The 19745-nt window shown below is 46.3% G+C and overlaps 1 protein-coding gene across 5 annotated transcripts in view; it reads left to right on the top strand.

The window, feature by feature from the left end:
* The window catches only part of MTIF2 (mitochondrial translational initiation factor 2), a 370558-nt gene that overhangs the window by 163063 nt on the left and 187750 nt on the right, over positions 1-19745 (top strand). For all 5 annotated transcript variants that reach the window (XM_086927656.1, XM_086927658.1, XM_086927655.1 and 2 more), the window contains one exon: positions 18478-18730. In XM_086927656.1, the coding sequence (XP_086783782.1) occupies positions 18478-18730 (253 nt within the window). The remainder of the gene's footprint in view (positions 1-18477; positions 18731-19745) is intronic.

Here is a 19745-nt window from a genome sequence, read left to right as displayed (position 1 = left end):
CCAGGAATGGCCCTGGGTACTGTAGGGGCACAGGGCTCATGCACCTGTGCCCACACCTCTGGCATAGGGCACCCAGCTAGAGGGGGGACTGAAGTATGCCAGGGCAGTGGGTTCTGTAGGCATGGCACACAGGGGTGTGTGCCATGTCGACACTCTGTTTAGTTCTGTTACTTAGACACTCAGCCTGCAAAGGCAGTGTGTGGGTGTCAGAGTACAGGGTCCCTGAGGGTGGCACCATAAGTGCTGCAGCCCTCAGGGGTCTTCTCTGGTCACCATGCCCTGGGTGCCTAGGGTACCATTTACTAGGGGCTGATAGGTGGCCAGAGATGCCAATTGGGTTTTAGTTTTAGGGACGGAACACAGGCCTTGGGTACCTGGTTGGCAGGAACCCAAGGCACACTCAGTCAAAGCACATCAGCAGTTCAGAAAAAAGTGGGGGCATACCAAGGCAAGAAAGATGGCACTTTCTCACAATCATGGATTCTGCTGATGCTCACAAAAGACAGTGAGCTAGTACTTGTAGTTTCTCTAGTTTACTGTCTAACTCCATTATGTCATATGTTTTTTGTGAGAGGGTCTCACAGTTTCAGGGGATAGCGTGTTCAGAAATGCACATTGAAACTTCTCGGCGGAAATGATCTAATACGGTCTGTTCTCTTCAAGGGGATCCTCCTCACTAGTGATAAGCACTGGCTAGATCAGCCCACACGTGGTAATCCTGGAGCACTTGTTAAAAATCAGCCGTATATGTATAACTAACTTTGTATCATAGTACTTCACATATATGTTTGCAGCCTAAAGTAAGGCTAAAAATGGGCAGATTGCATTGAATATTCACTTAAAAAACAAGCCAATTGCATAGAAATGTGTCACTATAAAAAAGTGACCAAAGAAAACCTTTCACAAATCTTTTTAATAGGAAAAGGAGAGTGAATACGAGACCTTGTTAGCCAGTAGGCTGCAATGCAAAGCATAGCAGAGAAAAACTGGCACACTGCATTTAAGAACGTCACAGTACACCCTGTATCTGATGTGCTCCACAGGTGACTATTTTTTCAGTTCATTATCCTGCTCCTGGAATCCTGGAGGAGCCTGGGGCACTGAGCTATGCCTTTTTATAGCAAAAATGTTTTGGAAATCTTTCTAAACGTTGTATTTTGAGTTTCAGAAAAAAAGGTCTTCACTTTTTGTAAAGTACCCTTCCCGCAGCTAAAGAAGGCATATTCAGACCCCCACAGGCTATGCATTTTGTGTCTTCTTGTAATCCTTCTTAAGAAGAACTTTGAAGGATAGACAGAAAATCAAACTACATGGGTTGCAGCAAAGAAAGGAAAATGAAAATGCTCCCAGATCTTCTAAAAACCATTAAGAAGATTGGTCTTCTACTAGAGCTTATTTTTCCTTCTCCAAAGACTCCCCAAGAGCTAGATCTTAGAAGACATCAGGGGAAGAGACATTGATCCATATTGATGTCTAGAAAAGCATGATGTTGAGGAGCATAGCCTTGAAGGCTGGGAACCTTCCTTCTTGCTCGGTGTCATCAGGTACGATGTAGAGACACTCGATGGCGAAAGAACCCTGACGTTCACCTTTAAAAACATTGTTGCAGCCGAAAACACCTCCTTTGACAGTAAGACCACTGTTGCCGACATCGAAACATCTTCCATTGACTGCGAAGAACTTCCCACCGACATAGAGACCGCTTCTGCCAACTGCGAAACCACCTCTGTCGTCATCAAGATCACCTCCATCGGCACAAAAGCCATATTTTTCAACATGAAAACCACCAACTTCGATGTAAAACCCACCACAGTCTTCAAAAGTGACACCCAGAGCAAAATCTCTGTCACCATCTGTGCAACTGTCTCCAAGATGGTTACAGGATTTTTGTCCAGAGAGACATGCCACTCCAGGCTCTCCTTCACATCATACACCTAAAATAGTACTTTCTGGTACTCCTTCTGCGGGGGGAGCGACGCCACCTAACGGCTACTCCAGGCTCTGTAAAATCACCTAGGTTTTTGCCTAGAATCTCCCCCTGACAAGACCACAGGACAGTCCACAGTTGTCTCATAGACATTGCATGAGATCCAAGGCCAAACTTAAATCTTGAAGAAGCTCTTGAGAAAGACGCCGGTCATCTCACTCTAGATCAAGGAGATCCAGCACAAGGCAAAGCAGGATGTCACGATCTCAAGACCGAACATGTGGACAATTACCCCAAGAGCTTCAATCCGAGATTATTCTCAAACTCTTTCAAACACACCTCCAGAAAGGATATCTCCAATTGATGACCTAAAAGCGGTTAACAAGGTGTTAGCAAGAGGTGAATTTAAGTTGAATATTTCTATGCCTGCACCTACTACATCTACATAGTCATCTTTGCGACATTACATCAATGAACATCATCAAGGCCTCTTTATCCTCTGGATCCTGGTCTTCTTGAGCCTGCGTTGCTATTATTTGTAACACATGCATCAAAAAAAATCAGCCCAGCTAGGCTTTTAAGGAAGTATAAGCCTCTTGATCTAAGATTAATGTGCTCATGACTACTGTCATGGCATCTGTGCTAGTAGAAGCTCATGGCTTAGACTAACAGTTCTAAAACTGCTAGTGCAAAACAGAATCCTGAACCTACCGCTCTCAGGAAACACACTGGTCATGAAATGTAATAAATTAAAACTGAATTGATAACTGTAAAGGGTGTGTGCCTACAAAAGAAGAATTCAGAAGGCGGTACAGGCAGTATGACAGGCGATACTATCTTCAGAGGGTTCAAACTCTTTACTAGTTGCACCATCAGCAACGATAACAGCCCAAGCCATCCTACCCCAACACCGAATCTCTACAGAGACTCCTACTAAACAATTAGTCACTTCTTCCTCCAGCTCCGTAAGTCACTTTTAGGGAAGAAAGTATTGCAAGACACTTTTCAGAATTTCTTAAGGTTCACAGTAGGCTCAAGACATTTTCAATACAAAGTCCTCCCTTTCGGACTGAAATCAGCTCCTCGAACATTTGCAAAACGTATGACTGTTGTTGCAGCACATCTGAGAAAACAAAAACTATGTGTCTATTCTTACCTAGACAACTGGTTAACTAAAGAAACAAAGTAGAAAGAAACCTTGAACTACTTTCAAGTATGCCTGCAATGTGGCCTAGGTCATCCACAAGACTGCATGAATATTCTACAAGAAGCTAAACAACTTCCACGAAAAATCATAAGCATTTAAGTGAGAGATTTTGCATTTGGTATATTCAAAGCAGCCACAATCCATCTATTAAGGTCTGATTTACAATTTACTTTTATTAAAGTACACCTTGCGGCTATAACTGCCTATCTGAATTCTTAATCACAAACCTTATTCTTTAAAATGCCTGTGGTTAAAGATTTTCTAGAAGGTATTAAAACTGCATGTACACCAGTAAAGTCCCCATCTCCTCCTTGGGAGCTTACCATTCTTCTCCCTAAATTAATGGTGTGAGAAGTTGGCCTGGTATATGCTGACCACTAGTCATAGTGGGCACCTTGTGCCATTCCAAACAACCCTTTTTAATGATTAGGTTAAAGACAACCTTTAAAGAAAGGTATCCTAGTGGTAGCTGTGGAGAGCAGCCTTTAAGGCTTAAGTCTCGAAGGAATCTAAAGCAGCTTGGTTTACCAGTCTTCTATAACCTCCTTAATGACCAAATGAAAGGAGAACGACACAGGGTATATATATATATATATATATAATATATGTATTTATTACTAAACACTCTCTACTAACCTCTTTATGAGATTGGAGAACAAAGCACACAATATTAAATCACTAGAGCATCAGTAAATAGCACAATACACAGTGGGCCCCAGGGGGAGACCAAACCATATACTAAGAAATTGGTATAACAACCACGACTTGACTAGACACAGTGCCTAGAGCATGTAGAATCGCTGGGACCCCAAGGAACCACCCAAGATAGTGACACTGGGAACCCACAGGGGACGGGTGCAGTGTGAGAACACACGCGCAAGCTCTGTACAACCCTATGGGAAAGTCACGGTTGGAATTTTAAAAGTTTACGGACACTTAGGAGAGGACTTTGAGCAAACCCTTTCAACCTTAGAAGTTTCTAAGGTCAGCACCCATGTGAGCACAGGAGTACTCGTGTTACCTAACCCAGCAAAGCCGGGTGCATAGGTGTCAAATGGTGTTGGGAATCTTTGTCGTTTTCAATGGCGTGATGCTGCAAAGTTCTGCTGCCGTGAAGAGGAGAAGTGTCCGGTTGGATCCAAGCATGGATCCAAGCTGAGAAGAACCTAAAAGCAGAGGGGAAAGATTCTGGGTCACTTAACAGTGATCAGGGGCTCAGTAGACGAATGCCCACCGATCTCTGGTGCTTCAGGCGAGAAGAGGTGAAGGTTGACTCTGCAGCCACGGGGACCAGGAGACGTTGAGAACGACCAAAGTCCACAAGCGAGCTGTCCCACGAAGGATGCCAAGTGCTGGGGAGGTCAGTGTCCGGATTGAATACCAACAAGCCGTGGCAACTGCAACCAACACGGTCAGAGGTAAGATTCTTCGGTGAGGACCAGCAAGGTCCTGGTTGTAGGAGAGTAGGGTCTGCTTCCTATGGTTACCCCCACTTTTTACTGTGTTTCACTGGTTTTTCGACTTTGTCTGGCTGTGGCCCTGCTAATCAGGACCACAGCCTAGCTGTTCTCTCTCTAAATTGATTGCATGTACTTTAGGTACCTACCAGATCGGTTACTGAGTTACCTTCTGAGCTCCAACTATATGGTACCTTAGGTACCGAGGGCATAGGTACCAAAACAAGCTGCTTTACATTCCTTCAGACTTAGCCTGAAGGCTGCTCTCCACACCTACCACTAGGGTAGCTTTCTATAAAGGTTGTCTTAAACCTACCATCAATAAGGGTTGTTTGGACTGGTGCAAGGTGCCCACTAGAATAGTGGACATCATATGCCAGGCCAACTTCTCACATTGGGGACTCCCCAAGCGATGGAGAGTCAGGGCACGTCTGGAGCAACCAGGTAAGCCACTGAAAGTTAAAGTTTCCTTCACAGGGACCCACAGGCGAAAGGACCTCTAGAGGAATCACTAAATACTAGCCCATGAAACACTTGTGGAGTGTAGGCCGGTAATCTTCGGTGGAATCACTGCTCGGGGGTGCCCAGGGGATCTGAAAGAAACAGGTTAGTATTAGATTCCTTACCTTAGAATATCCCCAGGCGTCAGACTGGATCCGGAAATTTTTGCGTAGCAGTACCCTTGCGCGTCGGTAGGCGTCGTCTGCGACTCCGCGTCCGTCGTCTGCGTCGTGGGTGCCGTGATGACGTTGTCTGAGTACTTAGATGCCGCCTCCGCGTGCCGACGTCAGTTCTTCTTTTTTCCGCGCCAACAGCACAGATCCGGAAAAAGTGGTACCTTAGTCACTTTTTGACAAAACTTTTTTGACATCTTTTTGATCATTCTTCGAGTCTTCGACCCTGATCGGTGCCGGTAGGGATGCCAGGTTTTAAACCTTGTGAGGACTGCGACCGGCTGATGTCGGTCACCGACCCTCACCGACGGTGCCTCCACTGTCTCGGCGTCGATCATGACGACAAGACCTGCTCCGACTGTCGAGCCTTAACATCGAAAGCTAGGCGGGAGCGGTCCCGCAAGCGGCTCGAGCTCCGGCAGTCGGCCCGGTGCCGTGAGAGGTCCCGGTCCGGACGGAGGTCGAGGGACCGGTCGCGGGGGCGGAGCCATCATAGCTCCGGGAGTCGACATCACTCCTCAGGTTCGAAGTAGTCCGGTAAGCACAAGAAGTCGAAGAGACTTCATCGCTCTTCCGACTCCCCCCGACGTTCGCGTGATGCGGCCGGGGGTTCGGGTGACACCGCCCACGCGGCTCCGTCGGAGTCGCGGCCATCGCGACCTGCCCCATACCCTCCGGTCCCTGGGCAGCAAGCGACGCCGGAGGAGATCGAGCGCTTCCTCATGGCCATGAGGTCCCTCACTCCTCCGGCGGGCTCTGCGGCGCCTTCGGGCCCAGGGGACCCGTCTGGGGGCCCTAGCGGGTCAGGTGCTTCGGCCCCGACGCCGCCGGCGCCTTCGGGCCCCACTGGATCCGCTTCTGGATCCGGATCGTCGCCGGTCGACCTGACTACTTCACCGGCGCCGGTCCCCCACGTGTCACCTCCGGCGCCGTCCTCAGGCGGCGCCGTCACCGATACCTCTCTCGACCCGGTTCCGGCATCAGAGGGGCGCCGCTGGGCGCCGCTCTCGACGCCGCTTGGGGAGTTTTACTTCAATGAACCGGCCCCATCATTTGACAACCCTGATTATCAGGAGGTGGGTGATGAGGAGTATTGGGAGGGGTCTAAGGACCCTCTGACACGTGAGTGTCAGTCCCAGGAGGACTGGACAGGTGGACTTGGGGATGCCAGTGGTCTGGACACTTCGCCAGAGACTGGTTTTGTCTCACTTCCTACCGTGGCTTCGGAGGAGGGGGCAACCATCAGTGTGTTGTTGACGCGGGTGCCAAGGCCTTGGGCCTTGAGCTACCCGTCGCGGCCGTGAGGACTAACTTCCTCACTGAGGTCCTTAAACCGCAGTCAAGCTCGGCTGAGCCTCTGCTGCCGTTTAATGAGGCCTTGACTGATGTTCTTTTGGATCCAACACCGCATGCCTCTTGGGCCGCTACACCCACTCCCTGTGGGACACGGTAGCGGACGTGCTGCCACAATGCCCGGCGGAGGTCAAGGCTAAACTTGCCCAAGCCCTTGCGGAGGGTCGTGATGCGGCACGTTTTTCCATCCGCTGTGGGCTGAATACCACAGACTCCGCGGCAGAGCGATGGCAACGACGGTGGCGATTCGTCGCCACACCTGGTTGAGGTCCGCGAACTTTTCAGCTGATGTCCAGAATACTCTCATGGACATGCTGTTTGATGGCCGTCGCATCTTTGGCGACAAGGCAGACCATGGGCTTAAACGCTTTAAGGACTCCAGGGCTACGTCCAAGTCCTTGGGCCTCTCGGCCCCGCACCAGCAAACGGGTGCCTTTCGCTCCTTTCGTGGCCAAGGAAGGGGCGCCGCCACACGTGCTGCCAGCCACGCACCGCAGACTAACATCCAACACGGTGGCGGCCATGGAAATCGCCGTGGAGGCGGTCGGGGACAACGGCGAGGCCAGTCCACACCTTCCCCCGCAGCATCCGCCTCAAAACCTTCCTAGTCCGTGCTTTCCGGCCCATGTGACGCCAGTGGGGGGCAGGGTTCGCCATCACCACTCCCTCTGGCGCACTGTCACATCGGACAGGTGGGTGCTGCAAATCGTCCGAAGGGGCTACTCCCTCCCCTTCGAGACGACCCCTCCAGCCATGCCACCGCAATACCACCGCGTATTGGGGGATCATATGCGGCTTCTGCAGGAGGAAGTTACGGCCCTCTTGGCCAAGGGGGCAATCGAGCGCGTTCCTGGGCCAGAAGTAGGGTGTGGTTGCTACTCCCAATACTTTCTGGTACCCAAGAAGGGCAAAGGGGGCCTACGCCCTATCTTGGACCTACGGAACGTCAACGGCTTTCTCCAGAAGGAGAAGTTCAAAATGCTGACACTGGCTCAGATCTTAGCTGCCCTGGACCCAGGAGACTGGATGGTAGCGTTGGACTTGCAGGACGCTTATTTCCACATCCCTGTCCTGCCGGCGCTACCTGCGGTTCACGGTAGGCCACGAGCACTTTGTTTACCGTGCTCCCCTTCGGTCTTACCAGCGCCCCACGGGTGCTCACGAAAGTGATGGCGGTGGTCGCAGTTCATCTGCGCAGGTTAGGGGTTTCAGTCTTCCCCTACCTCGACGACTGGTTGTTGAAGGCGGGCTCGCCCCAGACAGTCGTCAGCCACCTCCAGACGACGGCGGATCTTCTGCACCTGCTGGGGTTCTCCATCAAAGTGCCGAAGTCACACCTGTGTCCCTCTCAAAAGCTCCTCTTCATCGGAGCGGTTCTCGACTCGGCGCAGTTTCGGGTTTATCCCCCCGATCAGCGGGTTCGGGATATTCAGGCTCTGATTCCGATCTTTCAGCCTTTATCCCGAGTCTCCGTCAGGTTGACGCTGCGGCTTCTGGGGCTGATGGCTTCCTGCATCCTTCTGGTGCATCATGCCCGTTGGCGGATGCGGACTCTGCAGTGGGACCTGAAGTTTCAGTAGGCCCAGCATTAGGGCAACCTGTCCGACCATGTCCTGATCTCGGAGGGCACTGCAAGACAGCTGCAGTGGTGGCTCACGGACCACGATTGGGTCAGCGGCAGATCCCTCTCCCTTCCCCAACCGGATCACGTAGTTGTGACGGACGTGTCCCTCAGGGGCTGGGGAGGCCACGTGGGAGAGGCGGAGATCAGAGGCCCCTGGTCTCCGGCGGAGTCCTGGCTCCATATCAACCTTTTGGAGCTGCGGGCGATTAGTCTTGCACTGAAGGCATTCCTCCCCTCTGTCCGGGGGAGTGTAGTGCAGGTGTTCACAGACAACACCACCGCCATGTGGTACTGCAACGAACAGGGCGGGGTGGGGTCGTGGACCCTCTGCCAGGAGGCTCTGCGCCTTTGGCACTGGCTAGAACATCAGGGCGTGACCCTGGTGGTTCAACACCTGGCAGGTTCTCTGAACTCCAGGGCGGACAAACTCAGCCGCCGGTGCATGATGGATCACGAATGGCGTCTGAACTCTGACGTGGTGCAAGGTCTTTTTCTGCAGTGGGGAGAGCCTTGGTTAGATCTATTTGCCACAGAAGAGAACGCGCAATGTCATCAGTTCTGCGTGTTGGAATTTCCAAGGCGGCACTCGCTCTGAGACGCTTTTCGTCGCGAGTGGAGTTGCGGTCTGTTGTACGCCTTTCCGTCTATACCACTTCTGCCCAGAATGCTGAAGAAGATCAAACGTGACCGGGCCCAAGTCATCCTTGTAGCTCCGGACTGGGCACGAAGGTACTGGTATCCCGAGCTACTCAGTATGTCAGTCGATCCCCGGTTCGTCTGCCTCTTCAGGAGGACCTTCTGTCGCAGCAACAGGGGATGGTCCTCCACCGGAACCTGTCCAGTCTCCACCTCCATGCTTGGAGATTGAGCGGCGACAGTTGAGGCCATTTGACTTGCCTCCTGAAGTCTGTAATATTATTCTGGCAGCCAGGCATCCCTCCACAAAGTCGGTATACGCCTGCAGGTGGAACAGATTTGTGGCATGGTGCACAGCAGAGGCTGTGGATCCTCTCTCTGCCCCTCTTTCTGAGGTTCTTCTCTTCCTTCTTTCTCTTGCCCAGCAGAGCTCTGCTCTGGGCACTATCAAGGGCTACCTTTCTGCCCTTTCAGCCTTTCTAAGGCTGCCTGATCAACAATCTTTGTTCAAGTTCCCTATTGTAACTCGTTTTCTGAAAGGCATCACACACACGTTCCCACCTGTTCCATTCGTGATGCCTCAGTGGGACTTGAACCTGGTTCTTACTTATCTGATGTGCGCTCCCTTTGAGCCACTTCACAACTGTTTTATCCGCCTTCTTACTCTGAAGAGTGCTTTCCTGGTTGCCATCACCTCTGCCAGGAGAGTGAGTGAGCTCCAGGCTCTTTCCCCTAAACCTCCTTTCCTTTCTGTCCATCCGGACAAGGTTGTGTTGCGGACTAGACCCTCTTTCCTGCCCAAGGTTGTCACGGCCTTCCACATCGGGCAGTCTACCATCTTGCCCACCTTCTTTTCGCCTCCGCATCCCTCAAAGGAGGACGAGCGGCTCCGCCATCTGGACCCAAAACTTGCGCTCTCATTCTATTTGGATCGCACATGCCAGTTCCGGGTGGATGACCAACTCTTTGTTGGTTACGTGGGCGCTAAGAAGGGACGGGCGGTACACAAGCGGACCATCTCTCGGTGGGTCGTCTTGTGTATCAAGGCTTGTTACTCCTTGGCAAGGAAGGAGCCTCCTGTTGGGCTGAGGGCCCATTCCACTCTGGCCACGGCGGCTACCACTGCCCTGGGCCGGGGTGTCCCCTTGCAGGACATCTGTCAGGCAGCTTTGTGGGCATCGTTGCACACGTTTGCAAGATACTACTGCCTGGACAGCCAAGTCCGGAGGGATGGCTTCTTTGGCCGTTCCGTCCTCCAGGACTTTCTGGTGTGATTATTGGTTCCCAGACCCACCACCGGGGTTGGTATTGCTGGGGTATCTAGTATAAGGTAAGGAATCTAATACTAACATGTTTCTTTCAGATGCACAAGTTACTTACCTTCGGTAACGATATATCTGTAAGAAACAGTAGTTCGTATTAGATTCCTTACCGCCCCACCCATCCTCTCCATTCTGCGAACCGATATCTAGGGTTAAGGTCATCCCCTTTCAGGGCCCTAGTTTCAATGGCACCAGTGTTGGTTTTTAACATGGCTCTGCGTTTCTGGTGCGGAAAAGCTGTGTCTAAGAACTGATGTCGCGAAAAACAAGAGGGAGGCCGGCTCTAATCAGTAAGGCTGAGCCTAATAGATAACCAACAAAATAGAAATGCCAGTACTGATGAATATAATTTCGAACAGCCACTAACCACCAGAGATGTGAACAAAAGATCAGAAATGGGGGAGTACTATTTAATAGTATTTTTATTCAAAAAAGGTTTTTTTCAACATATATCTTAGTTTTGAATTCTTCTGATACACAAGAAAACTTTATAAGAACACGTGGAACAGAGGGGTATTGGTCAATCATTCAACCATTCATTCTAAATTCAAGCATATCACAGACATTCAACATATATGCATACTTGGAAAAACGGAAAAGGGATTAAAGAAAAAGAGAAAAGTTAAGAACAAATACCACTGTCTCCAATTATTTACAAAACAATTTTTTGTCTATTTATATCTGTACATTCTTATATTGCTATGAAAACATTTCAAAGTTTGAAAGTAATGGTATAAAGTAATGTACAACAATGTGCTCAGGGTTCAAGAGATGGTAGCCGAGAGCGTTTGTAGACAGGTGAGGTAGAGCCTACGCGTTTCAAATCCCGCTGCAGTCGTTGGGGATTCTCATCAGGGCTTTAACAAGTCCTGCAAGGGATGAAAATGAGGGAAAACAAGCATAAGTGGTAGCAGAAATGTGCTTAAGTATTAGATAGCTTCTCATGATATACATAATCCACATCAAGTGACCTGCTCAGCGATACAAACGACCAGTGGTTCAAACGGTAACATTGGAGGACTAAACCTGCACCCTCTATGCTAAAGATTGGAAAGAGGTTCCCTTCATGTAGATGGAATTTGGAGAGGGTTGCTGTCGTCATTTGCTAGACTGGTATTAAGTAAACTGCAGGAGGATATCAAATTTCCACTAGCTGTTAAATTACTTACCTTTACTCGAATTAAAGGACAGAGTAAATTGTCCACGCGTGGAGCCACTGCGTTCTAACAATAAAATAAAAGGAAATGGATTTAGACTCATTGGTTAATTGGCGGAATATCCTACCCCAACATGCCGCGCTGTTAGGGAGGGAAATTGTCAACACTTACCCTTAAGTCGTATATCCTTTGTTTAAAGGCTTCTACGGGTGCTGACTGTAGATGTACAGGGAATTGCACGAAAATCTCATAGTCAGATGCTAAAGAGAAAATGAAAACTGGAATGAACGCTATGAGCAGCCAGCCTTGGCGTTGGGATTCAAGTGTAATGAGATAAACCTTACCCAAAGGGGGTGTGTTGTCTTGTTCTTATAATTTGTTCTTTTAATGCTGGATATTTCACTGCCGTCCTAGTCTCTATATTTATAATTTTCTATAAAGAAAAAGGATGAGTACACGTGAGCGTAACGGAATGAGGGAAGTATCTAAAAGCGTATACAATGTGGGTTTAAAGAAGTCTCACCTTGGCAACGCGCCCGAATTCGGCATGTCCATATCAATTAAAGTGAAGATTGTTGTCCTAGACGCTCATGTTGCAGAGATTTCCTAAAGTGAAAAACAAACTACTAGTATCACAAAATACGAGGTTTGAGTAATTACTGAAAAGAATTAAATAATTCCGCTGTCAGAGGAAAAGCGCTTACGTGAGTCTAAAGAAAACGGCTCGGTTAGTATAATCCAAGTCGATGTCTGAGTTCTAGCGACCGAAATGGAAGGTGGCTGTGAGTACAAGAAACACCCATAAGGTTAAACCGCTGTTACAGGTATTCAAGGGACACGGACTGACATTTGAAGCGTGGAGGGTGCAGTACTTACTAGAGAATCTGGATAACCGCACGTCGAGGTGGCGTCTCAGTCAGCACTACTCCCTTCGCGCATGGGTAGAGCAGCGCGTAAGATGGGAGAAGGCTTTTTAAAGGGAAGGAATAGATGAGGTGACGCCCACGAGGGGCGTGGTGATTCAATGTGAATATTAACTCCTTCGCGCATGGGTGGAACAGCGCGTCAACTGGGAGGCAGAGAAAGAATTATTAAGGAAGGAAGAAAAATAATAATAAATAATAAATGCGGCGGCGTCCACAAGGAGAGTCCTCATAGCTTGTAAATTTCACTCAATTCATTCAAGCCAGACATTGCTGTGTCAAATTTGACAATAAGCATTGCCTCTCTCTTGGACAACTTGAGATTCCAGTCACCTCCGCGTGGGTCTTTTTCGACTTTTGAGATGACCGTCCACCGTAGATCTCCAATTTGGTGTTGCATCCGCGTCCAATGGTTGACTAAAGGTGCATTTTCTACTTTTCTTTTAAGACGAGGCTTATGTTGACTGATACGTTGGCGTACTTCTTGGTTAGTTTTGCCTATATAAAGGCAATTGCAGGGGCACTTTATGCCGTAAACTACAAATTTGGATTTGCAGTTGCTGAAAGCATTATGCTTCCAGAAACTGCCCGTAAGGTAGGTTCTCCCTGAGACTCCTCGGGTGGTTACTGTCAAACAGTAAAGCTTTGTTGCGGTCAGTCGGTTTTATAAACAGTGTGGTAGCTAATATGCCTTCTTTTGGGAATACCTCGACATCCAAGAATGCAATCCGGGTGGTGGATTGTGCCATGCTAAACTGTATATCTGGTGTTATTGAGTTCAACCACTGGTGGAATAGGGACAAGTTGTTGCTGTCTCCCATCCACACCATGAAAACGTCATTGATGAAGCGGAGCCAAATACCTATATGATGACTAAACGGGTTAATGTTATGTATGTAGGTATACTCATACAATGACATAAAAAGTACGGCCAGCTCCGGTGCAAAGGGGCAGCCCATTGCCACCCCTTTGACTTGATAGTAAAACTCATTCTTGAAACAAAAGTAGTTTTTTCTTAGAGCAAAGGATGCAAGGTCAACTATGAACTTAGTGGGGACTCGTGTAAGCCTAGGCCTCGAATCTAAAAACAATGTCAAAACTGCCACCGCTGCGTCCTGGGGGATCTGGGTATATAGGGACGTCACATCAAGTGTAACTAATGTGTCCATCCCTTCGCGAAAGTTGACGTTTTCCAACTTGTTGATAAAGTCAGTGGTATCCTGTAGATAGGAGACCACCTGACTCATGAACTCTTTTAAGAAACAGTCCACATATTTGGCAATTGGTTCTAGCAGAGAACCGCATCCTGCCACGATGGGCCTGCCAGGTGGATGATTTTGATTTTTGTGAAGCTTGGGTAGTACATAAAACAAAGGTGTTTTAGGATGTTTGATCTGTAAATACTCTACTTCCTTTTGTCCAACAAACCCTTGTTCGAAGCCTTCTTGAATCATAGCAAAGAGTTCATTTTGTAGGTCTTGTGTGGGGTCTTTCCCTATTTTACGGTAACAGTTAGGGTCATCTAATTGTCTCATTACTTCGGCGGTGTAGTCGTTGGCATCCCACACGACTATGGCACCGCCTTTATCGGCTTGTTTGATTATCACTGAATCGTCATTTCTTAGATTTGTTAGTGCAGACATTTGATCTTTTGTGGTATTGAATTTGACAAATTTTTTATCTTTTTCCATTGCTGAAATGGCGGATAACACAGTCTTTTCAAAGAATATGAGTTCTTTAGGAATCGTATTTGCTGGAGGACAGAATGTGGATTTATTTCTTAACCCAGTCACTTCCGTTGGTAATTGTAACGGTTTTTCAACGAAAAACATTGTTAATCTCAATTTTCTACAGAATTCTATGAACTCTGATTTCAGTTTCACGAAGTCTGTCTTTTTAGACGGGACAAAAGTGAGTCCCTTAGCTAATATACTTTCTTCTGCTTTCGTCAGCACCTTGTTTGAAAGATTGAAAATGGGTGACACTTCTAATTTTTGTAGTGCTGGCGGCGGGTCTTCATCTCCCACGGGATAGTGTATCTCACCCTGCCCCTGGGGCGCGTCTGGCCTCTCGATAAAAAAGGATTCGATGATTGGTTTGACTGCTGTTGATTAGAGTTCCAGTTTCGGTTCCTATTTGTGCGCTTGTAACTACTACCTGTGTCACTGTCGGTGCCTGAGGATGATGTTTCTGAAAATGAGATAAACTGTTTTCTTGATCTCCCTTGGTTATCAGAAAGATAACGCCTTGAATCTGACTTAGAATAGAAGTCTGACTGAAGATAAGGGTAAATATTATCCAACGAGAAACCTTTTTTGTCTTTCTCAAATTGGTTTGTTTTCTGTGTGATTGTATAATCTTTGAATTCCTGTATCTCCTTATTTACTTTTTCCAGCAATGCCTTAGCATCAGCTATAGCTGGGTTGGTACTAATTTCAGCTTCTAGTTTTGCTATCTCATCCAATTCCTCTTTTGAGATCCTCACTGCTGTTTCTACTGTTAAGACCATCAAATCTCTACTACATTTCGTCTCAATCATTGAAAAACCCTTTTTGAAAATAGGGTCTTCAGTAAATATTACTGGAATGTTTTTAATCTGTAACCCACCAGGAATAGTTCCCTCTCTTAGATGTTGTAATAAAAAATGACCATGAAGGTCCGTCCTAATCTGTTTCTTTTTAAGTCTGGTCAACTTATCAGATTCATTATTAGATGTAGCTGATATACTCAGAGAAACCGAGGAAAACACTGGCGGATCACTTAACAGACTCTTGATGTGGTCCTCTGAATAAGCAAACGTATCTTGAATGCCCCTTCATTCCAAAATCGATCAACTCCATTGATTTTGGAATGATGGGGCATTCAATTCCCCTTCGAAAGTAAGGTTTGAATTTATTGTTTAACTTCAACATTTTGACAACTGTCCCCTGTTGTATGTCATTGTTTACCCCAATTTAATTCACTCTTTGGTTTTTTCCCCTTTCTTCTCCACTCCCTAGGTGATGGCAGAAAAAGATATGTTTGCTTATTCAGAGGACCACATCAAGAGTCTAAAAAAAAATGCGTTTTGTGTGTAAAATGCAGGGTTTTAAATTTAACATTGGCACCTGTGTGCCTATTGTCAGCAGCTCGGTGGCTTCTTCTGTTCTGTTCCTAAGACCTGTGCAACTGTACTGGACGTAGCTCCTGGATCCCTATAGCCCCTGCACACATGGCGGACCGCGCCAGCAGGTTTTTACTTCATCCAAACCTCTCTCCGAAAGTGTGCCACTCAAATATTGACTATTTGTTGATATTGTTTATTAGCACTTGTATAGCGCACAGTACCAGCCTTTCCTCCAATGTGAGCCCCTTCCTGTAACCTACACCCCAGCACTCTGCAGTTCCTTCCCTTTCATGCTTCCATATTTGAAAGGCTCTTTTTGCTTAGCTAAAGGTAGTGTTCGCATTCCAGGAAATACAGCAGTGTAGCTTAACTGTTCCCAGTCATATGCACAAAGAACCTGTCTTTAACTTAATTTAAAAGCCTGGCCTTGTGATGCAGACACACAACTCTGTTTCCCATAAACCTCACGTTTTCTTCGTGCACTATTGGCCTACTGTTTATTTAGAGGTCCTCTCTGAGCCATCTGTGAAATGCTGTTTACTTTATATTTTGAAAATTGACAAACTCTCTTTATTGTCGTGTTGCGATATTTCTCTTCCAAGGTATCCTCATCAATACGGCTTCGACGTTGACCGCCCCCTAGTTGATGGCAAAGTAGGTCTACGCCTCGACTTCGAACAACGAAGAACGATGTCTCAATGTTGGGCGATGAACCAGCACCAACAGAGAACGACTCCTCGACGCCAACCGTCTACGGGTTGATGGTGGCGGAGGATTCAATGCTGGAGTATGACGCAACATACCTCTATGCGTTAAAGATTTCGACGTCGACCGATGCTATGATGCCGCCGTTGGAGGGGTTGTCATAGTCATTTTCTTCGACGGTGGAGGCATTTTCGACGCTTATCCCGATGCCGAAGAAGAACAGACCAAGACTTTACTATTGGAAGTCAACCTGGGCCTTTTCTTTTTGTGTCTTACAGGAGATCTGCCTCTGTGGGTAGTAGACTTCTTTTTCTCAGAGACCATAAAGATAAATCCTTTCTCTCTCCTTAGGAGTGAGTCTTGACAAATTTTGGCAGTATTGGCAGGTCTCAGGAGAATGAGACTCAGGAAGGCAGAGAATACAAACAGAATGGGAATCTGTTTTAGCCTTCTTTTTGCCACAGGAAGGGCAAGGATCAAACAGAGAAGGCATCTCTGAGTGGAAAAAGAACCAAACTGCTAGGAATAAAGCAACTTCCTACTCAAACAGGTGTTGTATGTCGAAATAAAAGAAGTTACAGGGGTAAAAAAGGAGATCTTTTCTGACAAACATAGTCAAAACATCTGTGGAGCTGAGTAACCAGAGACCTGACTGAAGGAGCTGGAAACGGTCACCCCTGAGGCATGATGGGAAGCTGGAGGTCACGGCTGCCTTAAAGGCTCGGTGCCAGTTTTTGATGTTACATTTGCCTGAATTTTCTGTGCTGTTAAGTTTCCAATGCATCCTATGGGCTTACAATGCCTGTTTTTTCTTTACAGGGCTACTTTTCTGCTGTTCATTAAAGGCAGTTCAAGTGTCTCTTGGTCCTCCAGTTTGTTTGTGTGTGTTGTAAAGACAAGGTCTCAGAGCATTGCTTAGCCTTGTGTGTTTTTGTGTTTTTTTCTGGGAGGCTGCATTGATTGGTGCATTTTCAATATATATATATCTGTGTATGTATATATATATATATATATATATATATATATATATATATATATATATATATATATTTATATATATATATATATATATTTTCATAAATAATTTTTATATATGTGCCGGGGTCCCTGCAAATGGGCAAGAATATTCAGTGCTTCTGACTTTAATGCGGATACCCCTGGAAGAGAACTAGGATTACAGGTAAGTAACTTATCCTTATGAACTCTTCGTTGTAGGGGCTGTTTGACTGCTAGCTACTGGGGCTCAGGACTGGCTGGAGCCAGCCAGAATGCCGTGTTCCAAAGAACACATTTAAATAGCCTGAGTATGAAGTGCTCGCTGTTTGGCGTTCACCAACAAAGCGTCTGTAGGCTTTGTTGGTGAACTGATAGTTCATCAGAAATGTACACTATGTGCCTATTAAACAACAACTTAATTTTTTTACATTTTTATTAATAACGTTTACAAAACATCAGATTAGCAAGACAGCTAACATTATCTCTAGGCCAGAACTCAAATAAAGCATTTAACATTTCAGCTAACCTACAACACTTACAGTTCCTGTGAAAGTTACTGTTTGTAAAGCGCTATCTTTTAAACATGATACTTGGAGCTTTAATCCGCAAACATGCAACTTCTGCACTCCGTCATGCCCTTAGCACTCCTGGCTTGTTCTTTTTGTTTTGTTCGCAGGTCCTTCGATGCAAGATGTGATTACAGGGAAGTGAGGAGCCGGAAAGATTGGCAAATGATCAGCCACTTCTGCTGACATCTTTAACTATAAAATCATCTAGAACTTAATTTAAAAAAATGCCATGACTGAACGTAAACCAGCATTTGCAATGCAAAAGGTCTTGCATTTGCGAGAGTTTGAGCTGTTTGCATTGTAAATCACAATGCCTTTTATTTATGTGTTTTGAAAACCTGCAAGTGGTGCGTAAACGTGCACTTTGAACTTATAGTCGTTGCTTACAAGACGGTAAGCTGGCAGTAACTGCACCTCTTTTACTGGCAGCCTTGCTTCTCGTAAGCAAGGACTGTAAGTACAAAAGGAGTGTTTACTCACCGCTTGCAGGTTTTCAAAATACATAAGAGAACGGCATTGTCATTTACTATGTCACTAGCTCAAACTCTTGCAAATGCGAAACCTATTGCATTGCAAATGCTTGTTTTTAATGCAGTGTCAAGTCGCTGACACGTATGTAGTAGTGTTGAGAAAGTCTACTTAAAATAAAAATGTCAAAAATAAATTGAATCACATTCAATTTTATAAGGTCTGTTTTTATTAAATATGGCATTATTTCCAATAAATTCAATAGCAGTTTGTGTTTAAATAATACCAGTAAATAGTGTATTAGTGCTTTGTTTATATTGGTGAGTGACTACATTTGTTTTCTGTTCCTGCAGCAAAGAGCCAGAGAAGTTGTTGAATGGCGGACATATGTAGAAGAGCGGGAGAAAATAAAAGAGGACGTAGAGGTTATTGAAGCCAAGCAAAAAGAACACCGAGACACCCACAAGAAACAGCTAGAGGCCTTTAGCAATCTTCACTGGCGAAAAAGAAAATCTTCTATGTATATGGCTAACAAACATCTTTTGAGTACAAGGCCCAAGGAGAGCAGGGAGAAGGGAAACTTGACGCTTCCTGTAATTATTAAAGGTGCAGTTTGCTTGTTTGTTTAAATATTTAAAATGCTGTGTTATTTGCACCAATTGACAGAAAGTTAATTTTAAACAAATTGATTCTTTGGCCATTTTTAGATGTTCATGACTTGATATCCCTGAAACAAGATGCCATCCTTTATTCACAGGAAATACCCTGGTTTTGCCCTAAAGACCTCTGCCACTTAACATACTGCCATATTACCTGGATTTCCTTTGTTGTCATAGAAGTATCTCTAGATACAGCTACTTCAGGCTTTCACTTGGTTTGATTGCACCCTTTTGATAGTCTTGCTACACATAGCATTGTAACCTATACTTTAATGTATCTTTAGATTGGGTTTTGGGTAGGCTCCTTGCTCATGATTAGAGGCTGTTTTATATATTTAAACTACCTGATTCTGTGGGTTTTCCTCAGTCTTCTTGTGTTTGTTCTTCCCAAAGAAGGGTCTCACATTGTTTGAATTCGATGAGTTGTTTTCTTCCACTGCTAATATCACAGAATTGTTTTTCCTTTTGCCTTTTTCTTTGACATTTGATGTTTAGCACTTAATGGGAGTGCATCTGTTTTTCCCTCCCATTATATATTTTTATTGCTGTTGATGCTCTTCGCTTTTTTTGATGCAAAAGACTGTTTCCCTATTGTGTTTTTGTTTTGTTACTTCACTGCTCTTTCCTTGCTTTGAGTCTTCATCCCCATCTATTTCCTGCCTCTCATTGTGCCTCCCCATTGCAATCTCTCCCCTCTCCCACCTCCTTATCATGGCACCTGATGCTCCTTGTTGCCTTCAGACTCAGTGTCTCAATCAGTCAGTCAATCAGAGTTTTGTAGAGCGCACTACTCACCCGTGAGGGGTGGGGGGGGCGGGGCAAGGGGGGAGCAGCTCTGTTGGGGTACTTTGAAGAGCCAGGTCTTTGTGTCCTTTCTGAATTGGTGCAGTGTCAGGCTTCGTCGGAGGTGGAGGGGGGGTTCATTCCAGGTCCTCGCTGCAGGGTAGGAGAAGGATCTTCCA

Source organism: Lissotriton vulgaris, chromosome 6, assembly GCF_964263255.1.
Source record: "Lissotriton vulgaris chromosome 6, aLisVul1.2, whole genome shotgun sequence".
Taxonomy (NCBI): Eukaryota; Metazoa; Chordata; class Amphibia; order Caudata; family Salamandridae; genus Lissotriton; species Lissotriton vulgaris.
Note: the sequence above shows the minus strand (reverse complement) of the source record. Positions and strands in the feature narration are given on the sequence as shown.